At 36.5% G+C, this 12,707-nt stretch overlaps 1 protein-coding gene across 15 annotated transcripts in view; it reads right to left on the bottom strand.

The window, feature by feature from the left end:
* Positions 1–12,707, bottom strand: part of dmd (dystrophin) — a 134,721-nt gene that overhangs the window by 78,594 nt on the left and 43,420 nt on the right. For 14 of the 15 annotated variants that reach the window (XR_010896564.1, XR_010896566.1, XR_010896568.1 and 11 more), the window contains 10 exons: positions 12,073–12,253; positions 9,574–9,719; positions 8,552–8,764; positions 6,573–6,686; positions 5,815–5,970; positions 5,438–5,608; positions 4,093–4,275; positions 3,644–3,778; positions 419–571; positions 149–310 (listed from right to left, as the gene is read on the bottom strand). Coding sequence is in view for 9 of the 15 variants with exons in the window: in XM_067402505.1 (XP_067258606.1) it covers positions 149–310; positions 419–571; positions 3,644–3,778; positions 4,093–4,275; positions 5,438–5,608; positions 5,815–5,970; positions 6,573–6,686; positions 8,552–8,764; positions 9,574–9,719; positions 12,073–12,253 (1,614 nt within the window). In the remaining 6 variants the exon portion in view is untranslated. Of the gene's footprint in view, positions 1–148; positions 311–418; positions 572–3,643; positions 3,779–4,092; positions 4,276–5,437; positions 5,609–5,814; positions 5,971–6,572; positions 6,687–8,551; positions 8,765–9,573; positions 9,720–12,072; positions 12,254–12,707 lie in introns of those variants that run through there. The other variant, XM_067402514.1, reaches the window with a different exon arrangement.

Here is a 12,707-nt window from a genome sequence, read left to right on the forward strand (position 1 = left end):
AGATAGATAGATAGATAGATAGATAGATAGATAGATAGATAGATAGATTAGATAGATAGATAGATAGATAGATAGATAGATAGATAGATAAACAGACACACAGACAGATAGATGTTTATTTGTCCCATATGTGAGACAATATGAATACCTGTGCCTCCTGAGGTAACTGTGCAGCATCTATGCCATCTGCTATGTAAGCAGTCAAATGTCGGTCAGTGGTGTTCAGAGAGTCCTGAATAAGGCGTAGGGTTTTGTCATTCTCCTGGGCCCACTGCAGGCTCTTCTCCAGCTGCTGTCGCCTTTGTAAAGCCTGTTATTGACATCAGAAAGCGGAAGTAAATCAATGTATGAGAAAATCCAATGAATACATCTACGTTTTCAGTTGAAACAATAAAACTGAATCATTTTAAGTTCCTACCCTTTGCATTAGTTCATCCCAGCGTGTGTTGTAGTCCTCCACTTTTTTGTGTATGAGCTCATCGAGGACTCTGCCATCCATAAGGGTCTGGGCTAATTCACGGATCTGGTTGCGGTTATATTCAGGATGCTCTCTAATCATTGTGTCTAAGGACTGTAGAGAATGAGAAACCACTTTAATACCAATGATTTGGATGTCGTTTTCAACATGAAACTCAAAAGGTGCTTGCTTGCCATGGTGATGCTGCAAGATTTAATTTTTGGTATGACTATGCATGTATTAGCTCGTAAGAAAGAAAAATCACAAATGAGATCCATTTAATATCTCGAATATTCTCCTAGGCAGCAAATGGAGTCTGTTCTGGTAGCATTCCTCATTTTTCAAACAATTTTATTTAGAAGCATCTGCTAAATCACTAAATGTTTTGCTAAAGTCTCCAACTTCTCAATTTTGTTTCTGAGTCTCCCGAGTAAAAGACCCTTGTCTACAGCAGGGGTTCCCAAACTTTTTTTGTTAGCCAAACCCTCAGATGTAAAATATTTAGCTAAAGTAACCCCAGAGAATTTAAGTTAATATTTTAATATTATATTTAACAAACCTTTGCATGTTCACATATTATCTGATGTCTGTTAATGGTCATATGACATTTAAGTATGATAAAGATAAAATATTTAATTCTTTTTTTTATGTGTTTTATTTTAATTTTAAAATTATTCATATACAGCGCTGCACAACTTGGCCAAAAAATTATATTGTTTATTTTGTCATATAGTGTGACTGCTATTTGAACTGCGATAAGACATTTTAATCTCATATGATAACTATACATATATATCGAAAACAATATATAAACTGACATAATTTCACAATTATTAGCTTTTCATCAACTCACAAAACCCCTGCAGTCCCTTTTACAAACTCAGAGGGATTTTTTTTTTAATATTATCTACATATAGGGCTGCACATGTTGACCAAAAAATTATATTGCATTTATTTTGTCATATATTGTGATTGCAATTTCTGTGATTTGACATTTTACCTCATATGAAAACAATATATCTCTATATGTAAAATTATATAGAAACTATATTGTGACTTCAGGTTTATTTCGATTAATTGTGTAGCCTAATTTATTTGTAATAACTTTATTAAAATAAATTGTGTTTATTTTGTCATAAAGGCCATTGTGATTGCAATTTGAACCGCGGTTTGACATTTCATCTCATATGAAAACTATCTCTATGTTTAAATCTAAATACAAACAATATAGTGATTTCAGTTTTATTTTGATAAATTGTGCAGTCCCATTTATTTATTTGAATTTTCCAGTAAATTTAATTAATTATTATTTCTTCATCAACTCACAAACCCCCTGCAGTTCCCCCAGTTTGGGAAACGCACAACTCGCAAAGTGGAAGCTCCAATGAGAATGGCATTTAAGTTAGTCTCCTGCAATATAAAAGAACAACCTCTTAACAACACTATTTTCCTCTGGGACAGAGTGACCTTTCCAAGCCAAACTCTAACCCAAAATGAAAATTGTGTCATCATTTACTCACCCTCATGTCATTCTAAACCTATACGCTCCCATTTTAACAGTGTGACACAAAAGGAAATTTATTTTTGCAGCTCTTTTCACAGTGACCACAGGCTGTCAAGCAATAAAAAGGACAAAGGCCATATGACTCAGGCACAATATTCCAAGTTTCTGAAGAAATATGACATCCTCATGTGAGGACCAGTGTTGGGGTAACTCATTACAAATAACTTGAGTTACGTAATCACATTACTTTTACAAGCAACTAGTAAAGTAATGCATTACTTTTTTAATTTACAACAAAATATCTAAGTTACTTTTTCAAATAAGTAATGCAAGTTACTTTTTCACATTTATTGACTGACAGCTCTCCTGTCCCAGAGGTGTTGTGTGTGCTGTACTAAACATGATGGTTATTGTAGTTCTAGACTAAATGTGAACATGCATTTACTCATCTCACTTGCACAAAAATAGTATTCAGTATTCCTCAAAATTAATAAAAACAGTGAAACGCAATCTCAATTGTATGCACACCTATAATTAACTACATTAGACTACACAAATATACTTTATATACAATTATTTGTATTTAATTTCACTTTATTAACCAATGTCTTTGCTGCTGACCTTCAGTGATCTAATTCAACCATATTAAAGGGAGAGTTCACCCAAAAATGAAAATTTGATGTTTATTTGCTTACCCCCAGAGCATCCAAGATGTAGGTGTCTGTTTCTTCAGTAGAAAGCATTCGCTTGGTGATGTCTGTTCGCGCTCTGACAGTGGCAGTGATGTCTCGCGCTCATTGAAGTATGTGCACGAGACATCACTGCCGCTGTCAGAGAGCGATCAGACCTCACGAATCGAGTGATGAATGCAGTTGGACATTGTGGTGTTTTAGAGGTGATATAAATGATATAAATACTGTTTGGTTTCTCGCACAAACCGATCGTTTCAAGTCTTAGACTACCAGTGTGCTGTCATGAGCCGCAGGGTTTAATTTGGATTTGTCTATGGAAGTGTTTTAGACTCTTATTGTACGAGTTCCCATCCACTGGCATTATAAGACTGACAGACGGCAGCGGTTGGAGGTAAAAATCATAATTTGTGTTCTGCTGAAGAAACAAAGTCACCTACATCTTGGATACGCTGGGGGTAAGCAGATAAACATCAAATAAAAATTACTTTAGATTAGATTTAGAAATAAGAGTGTTGAACTTCCTTCTCCTGTATCCTATTATTCTTTTATCCAGAATGGCAGCACAGCTGAAAGATTTGTTTAAGCTGCGCCCTCTACTGTACAGGTGTAAATATGCCTTTCCTTCAGCCTGAGGCTTATTCATTTCACTTTTGGTGTGAAAGGGCCTTTACATTTGCCAAAAAAGGAACTTTTTTTGTTGTTATTGAACAAACAAGCAAGCCCAGCCCAGGTAACAAAAAGTTACGCGAAAGTAATGTAATGCTTTACTTTTCATAAAAAGTAACTAAGTAACACAATTAGTTACTTTTTAGGGAGTAATGCAATATTGTAATGCATTACTTTTAAAAGTAACATTCCACAACACTTGTTAGGACCAGATCAAAAACTATATTCCTTTAAAATATTAACCTGGCTTTCAAAATGCTACCTGTTTTAGTAAACAGTCTCATTTTATCTATGAAGTTCATCTTAAAGATTTTAAACACTCACAGTCAAAGCTTCTTCTATTTCCTCTACACCTCCTTGAAGGCTTTCTGTTTCATCAAGTTTCTTCTCCAGTAGGTCCATCCAGGCATTCTCCAAATCCAAATAAGATAGCAGCTCACACCAGCATGCCCACACCTCCTACAACAGCCAAGAGAAATGGACAGATGTGTGTGTTTAATCAAACATTTCACATTGGGCCAGTGTCCCGAGAATTTGATAGAATGTTAGAAGAACCACGTTCGTGGTTTGAACTGAAAAAGCCAAGTGCAAGTAACATCAAAGCCACGGGATTGATTCCCAGGGAATGCGCACACACACTGATAAAATGTAAACCTTAAAAGGACTTTAAGTTGCTTTGGATGAAAGTGTCTGCCAAATGAATAAATGTCAATGAACTAGACACTATCTGACTCCTGAGCACAAGCCCATCACTGGCACAATATCAAGCTCACCTCTAAAGTCTTGCATTTTCCATCGAGTCTGCTGCACAGTCGCTGGTAGTTAGAAGTCAAAACATCCAATTCTGCCTTCAGGGCATCATGGGCCACGGGAGGAGCCTTTGAAATGAAATTGGTGACTTTATCCGTCAGTAGCTTCACCTTTGTTTCCTTTTGATGGACTTCCTCTTGAGCCCGCTGAGTGGGAGAGAGGAGAGGAGATTATGAGAGCATTCAGATGTTTCCACCTAGGTTAGTGAACATCAGCATTCTCTTAAGCCTCTGTTTGTTGTTAAGCTAAGCTTGGCACTGGAGCAGAGAGAATACAAGACAGAAAGATCCCTGCTGTTCACTGTTGAGCTTGGAAAGTTAAGCAAAAATGTGCCCCATTTACTTCAGAAAAAGCACAAAGCAACAGGATCAGACAGAGGTGAAAAGCATCCGTGCACTGAGACGGCACCTGTTAGGAAATGAACATATCTCAGTTGTCTAGGTGTCAGTCGTCTGCTATCATGAAAACTGTCTGGGGAGCTTCACTGACACTCTTTTCCTCAGAAAAAAATGTTTGTTTTTCTTTTCTTTAAACCTTGTTGTCTTGGCATTTTCAATGAATGGGGTACAAATTGGTGTCCCTTGACTGTTCTTAAAAGAAATAAAGGCACAAAACCCATGTTCTCTAGTGAGATTAGATGTGTTAGATAAGCTATTATCGAACATAAAATTAACACAGCATGAAAAGTAGAAAAACAATGTCTGTCTTCCCCTTAAAATGTTGATTTTGGCTTGGTACACCTCAATGGCCCTACAGTATCCAACAATTAAAAATGTCAACATTTTGACAATTTATTCGACTCATATTCAGTTCTTTGTAGAAATTATAGGCCAGATTTACTAAACAGGGCAAATTAGCGTGAGAACGCGAATCCAAAAAAGCGCCTATGGGAGTGGAAGGTTATGCGCGTGATCTACTGAAGATGAGCAAATTAATGAACGCAGCCTGATCATTTCCAAAATGACAAATGCAATCTACCAAGAACAGCGCAAATTAGCGTCTGGTCTTAGACATGATTTATTTTTAATTTTTTTTGGAGGTACATAATGGTGCAAATACCAGTAAATTGACCAGCGCAAACCTTAGTAAACCACCTTGCATGATTCATTTAAATACTCTCCCACCATACATTTTTTATGAATTTAATTGACCAAAAATGTAATATTTAGCTGTGTGTTTATATATATATATTTTACTTATATATATTACACTTTTACTTTATCCAAATTGTTATACGTAAGACATCACTGACAAGAGACTACTCTATTACGTTTTCTGAGCAACAAAAGTTTCCACTGAAGAACAAACCTTCAGCTCCTCCACAGCTTTATGGAGCTCCTCAGGTGTTTTGTACTGGAAGTCTCGTTCCAGGTACTCTTCCTCGGCCTGAGTGATCCACTCCTGCATTTCCTGCATCTCCTTCCTCAAACTCACAGTCATATCCAGCCCTCCTTTCAGGGCTGATTTCTTTGCATAAGCCTGAGGACCAACAACACCACAGTTCATTTTTGTTTTAACATCTACCTGAAACTGCAGGCAATATTCTAACAACATCAAAAAGTTTCACATAGATATTGCCTAGGTGCGAAAATGGTATGCGTGGGCTTTTTAAGATGACTAAATTGCACCTCACTTCGTAATTAATTAGTATAATGCACCGTAAGCCCATGTGGCATGTTAATTACCTGTTTGCAAATGAGCTCCCACTGAGCATTGAGCTCATCAAGCATCTTCTGTATTTTGATGGCAAACGGTGCCTCAGCTTCCCTTTTCAAGGCCAGTCCCACCTCATTGATGCCGTTCAGACTTGGTTGGACAGTGTGGATGTCATTCACAAGAGCCTGGCAAATCAAAACAGAATGTTTGAAATAGATGGTCTTGGCCATCCTAAAACCAGGTCATGGCAATGCATCGACCCAATTCTACTAGATAGAAGTGAAGCTGTCGCCATTATTACAGCTAACTTACCATAGGGCACAAAAATATTGAAATGCATTTTGAGAAATGTAATTTCATGTTTAAGCTACAGTTTTCATGACATGTTATATGAAAAATCATTTCCTGCCACGGTGTGAAAAAAGAAGGCAGGGTCTTTACTGAGTCAGGTCCCAATGGCTTTACGGCTTATCCAACCGCCGCTGCGGCTATATTAGCAGGTCTCCCAACAACATATTTTTGCAGATTTCATCTTAATGAGAAACAGTTCTTCCTCTTCCAGACCAATGCTTTCATTTAGGCTTCGCTTTGCCTCTGCATAAAAAGCACCCTCTTCTGAATTTTAATTTTTGGGCCATGTTTGTGAAATACAATGGTAAGTTTTTTTAGATCACTGTTTTTATTTTAGCACATCTTGCTCTAGATCAGTATGGCATCTGGAGTTTCATTCCAAGTTTGGGAACACAAACTTAGTTTTTATTGCTAAATAAATAAAGACTGTCCTCACCGTGCACTGTTCCAACTGTTTCTCCAAAGCCTCTGCATCTCCCAGAGCTGGCCATTCCTCATTCAGGAAAACGTCCACCTCTGCCATCCACTTCTGGAGAGTCTTTGTGTCATTCTACCATTGGATAAAATGATGCTCTATCAAAATATGCAGTTACATTTTCTGGTACGTTTTTATGATACACAACCCATAGAAATTTATTTTTGTTAAAGGTACTTCAGGATAAACACCTGAGTTGAAGTTGCTACTTTAATTAAATATAACAAGTCCATTAAAGGAATATTCAGGGTTCAAAACAAATTATAGGGTCAGTTCATCCAAAAATGAAATTTCTGTCATTAATTACTCACCCTCATGTCGTTCCAAACCTGCAAAACCTTTGTTCATCTTCAGAACACAAATTAAGATATTTTTGATGAATTCTGAAAAGTTTTTTTTTGATCTCCCATAGAAAGCAATGAAATTATCACATTCAAGGCCCAGAAAAGTAGTAAAGACATCGTTAAAATAGTCAACGTGACTACAATGGTTTAAACTTAATGTTATGAAGCGACGAGAATACTTTCTGTGTGAAAAAACTAAACAAAAATAACTTCATTGAACAATTTCTTCTCTTCTTCTCTGTCATTCTCCTACGCAGTTGACGCAGTGCAGCACTTCCGTGTTTATGTCCAAATGCCGGCTCAGTATTGGCCGACACTGTTCACGTTAGCACCACGATGCATGTGTGTGATGCTGACGCAGGAGCCGGCCAATACTGAGTCGACATTCTGACATAGAATATGCAAGCACTGCACTGTGTCTTCAATGTAAACTGCGTAAGAGAATGACAGGGTAGAGGGGAAATTGTTGAATAAAGTCGTTATTTTTGTATTCTCGTCGCTTCATAACATTAAGATTAAACCACTGTAGTCACGTTGACTATTTTAATGATTTCTGGACCTTGAATGTGGTAATTTCATTTCTTTCTATCTGAGATTAAAAAAAAAAAAAAAAAAAAAAACACCTCGGAATTCATCAAAAATATCTTAATTTGTGTTCCGAAGATGAACAAAAGTCTTACAGGTTTGGAACAACATGAGGGCGAGTGATTAATGACAGAAATTTCATTTTTGTGTGAACTAACCCTTTAAGCTCAATAGAAAGCACTTGTGGCATACATTTACATTTATTAACTTGGCAGACACTTTTATCCAAAGCAACTTCCATTGCATTCAAGGTACACATTTACATTTTATAAGATCTTCTTTTGCCTGGGAATTGAACCCATGACCTTGGTGTTGCTAGTGCTATTCTCTACTGTTTGAGTCTAAGGAAATCCATAATGTAAATCTGTAAAAGTTAAAATACTCAGTTTCAAAAGTCACAAGAGACACAAGGTGTAAACAGTATGTGTGTTTAAAAAAAAGAAAAAAAAATATTAACCTTTTCTGCGTAAAGTTACAGTATAACCAATTTTACAACTTTGTTGACATGGAAATGCCTTAAACCCTTAAATGACCTTAAATAAGGTCATTTATAAAATAAACAGCTCAAATAGCACACATGTATTAACAAAAGAATGTAAGTGTTTTATAAAATTCCAAGCTTCACATTTATGCTTTTAAATCCTCTGAAAAATGGCCTCATTCACTTCCACTGTAAGCACCTCACCGCCAAAAAAAACAAAAACAAGTGACAAATTACTACAATTTACAAATGCTATCAATTGAGCTTAATTTATATGAAACCCAGAATAGTCACCTGAGATTAAAAAAAGAGCAACCTTTAAACAAAATACTTTTCTCAGAAAGATAGTAAGCTCTCTGAGTAGGCAGCTAGGTGTTGAGACACAGCCAACATCTCCAGTGGCCTGCATTCAAATGCATTCTACTTGGAAAGCACCCAGCGTGGCGTAGGTGAAGTGTGTCTGCTACAGAGAAACTAGAGCCAGTGTAATTTGAGGAAAAGCCTCATCAGCATATTGTTTCAGCACGTGCCTGGAACTGCTGTAATTTGGTCATGTGATCCTGCAGCTTCTGGATGTTCTCCTCCAGCTGCTCAGACACACGCCTCCAGCGCACCATCACATTGTCCAGCTCGGTCCGGTACTTCTGACAGATCTCAGGAGGTGCTTTCTGGAACACCTGCTCGGCCATCTTATTGAGGTCATCAACGTCACCCTGATGCTGCTCCTGTGATGCTTGAATTGACTGCAAAATATTTTGGCACTCATTTAGTGTTATTAATATTACCAATATTATTAGGCGTTCACAATGAACATTTAACAAATAATACCAATAATATTAACACAAAATCATCCTTTCTCATATTATTATTCAAATTTAAAAAATGCACACATTCACCTAGTATATGTGGTATTTTGCTAATTAAACAATGTATGAGTTTTATGCAATTTTTTTTTATTTTCTAAATATGTTTTGGCTACCACCATTGTTTTTTAGAAAATTAATCATTTAATACAATGTACTTATTGTGTACATACATGTTATTACATTGTACTTATATTTTAAAAACACCTGCATGTAATTACATCTGTAATTAATTTCTGTAATTACATTTATAATTACACTGTTGACCCATCCCTTACACCTAACCCTACCCTTAAACCTACCCATACCATCAAAGCTTTCCCTAACCTTACCCATATCCCACCCCAAAAGCTGCAAAAGTGTTTTGCAATTCAATATGAACACAATAAGTACATTGTACTTATTTTTTGATGTTAGCACATAGTAGTTAAGGCCACATAGTAGTTAAGGCCACCATACATTTTACATTGAAGGGAGTGGTTTAAATCCATTCAGCATAATTTTGCAGGTTTTTGCTGAATAAATGTATTAATTTCTAAATATTTAATTTTTTTTTTTTTAAATATCATTCAGGAACATCATCAGGAAACCTGTTTGAAAACAATAATTATTTTTGCTATTTGCTTGGTGCCACTCATGTGAAAAACTCAAAAAAAAAAAAAAAAAATCAAAATAAATCAAAATCAAACCTTGATGTCTTTGAGCCTCTGCTCCATGACGGGGTACTCTGTCACTGCTGTGGACGGGATGGCTAGTTTATTCTCACACTGCTGCAGCCAGGCCAGCAGCGCTGCCATCACATCCTTATAACGTGCTGGTGGAAGACTAGACTGGACTAATACAAGAAAAGAAAAGAAGACAAAACAAGTCTGAACACAGTCACCTACACAATATCTGCCAACAAAGTCCTGCAGTTTCCAACAGAAATCAAATGTATATCATTTACAAAGCCCAACAAATGCCCCATTTCTTGCATGTTTGATTTTCACAAATAATCTACTATTAAGAGGCTAAATGAAGAATTCAGAAACCCTTGTTTTTAGAGACACCAGTAAGTGAACTGCAGCAACATATTGCTTGTGCTCGCACTTGCGCACACATAGCGTACAAGAGACTGAGTGGCTATTTACATGATACAGTTTTCAACTTTTTATGCATTTTGGTTTATTTACATCATGACGGCGTTTTGGTTACCTGACAACGCAAACTTTTGAAAACGGATTTCAAAGCGCAAGGTCTCCGTGTAAACAACAAAAACATGAATGAATGTGAAAACTATGATGTCATGCACATGCGTATTACGTGTTCAGTCTATAGTGTTTCATCGCCATCTAATGGCCTGCCAGCAGACTACAGCGTTTTTAGTCGTTTTCACAGATTCGTGTGAATGGGGATCGTTTTGACAATGGTGTCATCTGTATGCGGAAAACTCAAAGTAAAAACATCTCCATTTTAAGCATATCGTTGTTGTGTAAACGTACCCTGAATGTGATTCAAGGTCCCAATATACTCACGGTGAAGTTTTTTCGTTCTTCTTCGCTTAGAAGTAAAAAAGCTAGAAATACCTTTGCAACAATATACTATTAACAAACATCCTGACGCCACCCATGCTGCCGATAGCAAAATTTAGATGAGTATTTTAATATGTGCTGCACGCTTTCCTCTCGAATAAAATAAACACAAAAAAACTGCAGCAGTGAGAAAACTGCAGTTAAGAAAGCATCTGATTGTAGCGATCATATGTATAGGTCCACACAAGCTCACCTGCAACATGTCGACAGATGAAGTAATTAAAATGAAAGGCTACTGTTATGATGGTTTGATTATAAAGTATATTTGAGACTATAGTCTATATGTGACTAGTGGGAATATTTTGAATTAAACCCTTTTCTTTGCATGACACATTGACATTACAGTACAGAACAGCTCTTTCGGCATTATCCTGGACATTGTATAAATATTCACTTCATGTGTCATTGAACTAGGGCTGCAACAACTATTCGATAAAATCAATAATAATAGATCATGAAAATCATCGACAACCATTCTCATTATCGATTAGTTGGCTCCGCCCACCGTGCACGGAAGACTTCAAATCACGTCAAATTACAGCACTGAATAACGCATTTTTATGGACAAAAATGCATCTAAAAATAGTGGAGGAAACAGAGTGAGGTACTGCGGGAAAGGTACGAGATCAAAGCTGTTCAAAACATGAGAATTCTTTATTTTAAGCTTCAAGCTAATGCATTAGCGTAATGGCTTTGAGCAGGACGTGCAATACAGTGTTTTTTGAAAAAAAAAAAAATAAAAGTAGGATTTTTATCTGATTAATAGAAAAAAAATAATCGGCCAACTAATCGATTATCAAAATCGCATACTTTTGACTTTCCTGGCAAAAACGTCCCAAGCCGTGTCCTTCATATGAAAATGAGTCTACATGCTTTCATAGACAACCTATGAAGTTGGCAAAGATCTTGTTTTTTAAATTTCATTACAAGTTGTTTACACATTGGCAATAAAAAGTGATTAATACATGAAAAAATTGTACACATAGCCCCTTTAATACTTTGATTCACTTCATGTGTCATTGGACTAGGGCTGCAACAATTATTCGATAATGAAAATAATCTAATAATAGATAATGAAAATCATCGACAACAATTCTCATTATCGATTAACTGGCTCCGCCCACCGTGCACGGAAGTCGCCAGTGTCAAATTACAGCACTGAATAACGCGTTATGGACAAAAATGCTAGTATTCATAGTGAAGTACGCTCAGCTCTGTTATAATAATTCTGATGATTTTGCCCACACAATCAGCACACACACAAAAAAACTGAAATATGGTGGACACATGCTGGTGTCTTGAATTGACTAAGTTTTAAGAATCTTTCTGGATTGTGTAGAAACTCATTAGACAAAACTTACCTTTAAGCCAGAGAGTATGTAAAAATTAGAACAAAGCCATGAAAATTTCAGATGCCTGTGTAGCATAAATTGGGTAGAGACACTCGTTGATTTGAAAGATTTATGAAAATGCTGCCAGCTCAGAAGCTAACGTGATCAAACCAGACCACACTGCAGTCTGAATCCTATGAATGCTGTCATAGTACAGTATGTGAGTGATCCACTTTTAAACTCCCTCAACGTTAACCCAAATAGCATAGCACTAGACATCCCTCACCCAGAACAAGCTGTCTTTCCCTGGCCCTCAGGTCCTCGAGGACTTTGTGGTAGTGCTCTTGGAAGGCAGATATGTCAGCATCAAAGAGAACGGGTGTCTCTTCTTTCTGCCGCAGCTCCTGAAGTTGTTCATGCAGCTTGTCCACTTGAGGTTGTAGAGTTGAGAGGCGAGCAATCTCATCCTGTGAAATGAAATAAAGCACAGGTCTTGTAACATTTTAAACTAAATCACATGATAATAGCACAAATACTGGCAGGAGGAAATGGCCCCATCTTTTTGCTGTCCGCCCTCGTCATCTGAAGTGGGAATAAACATGAATATTTAGAACTTATAACTTTACTCATATCTTCAAAGTGTCTATGCTGATTCAAATGCAGAGAATATTATTTTGTCGTGAGGCAAATGTTTTTACAGACTTCACAAACTCAATAAAAACTTCATAAAATCTCATCTTTTGCTTTGAGTTTTCTCTCCACAACTCTGTCATTGCACCTTCTTTGCTTAAATGATATAGAGTTTATTTATGATATGCTGTTTAAAAATCCCAATTGCCAATAAAATAGCTCTACTAAAAATGGTATTTTTATTGATCCAATAAAAATAGTAACGTTGTAGCTTATACAAATCATATTATT

This window comes from Chanodichthys erythropterus, chromosome 12 (genome assembly GCF_024489055.1).
Source record: "Chanodichthys erythropterus isolate Z2021 chromosome 12, ASM2448905v1, whole genome shotgun sequence".
Taxonomy (NCBI): domain Eukaryota; kingdom Metazoa; phylum Chordata; class Actinopteri; order Cypriniformes; family Xenocyprididae; genus Chanodichthys; species Chanodichthys erythropterus.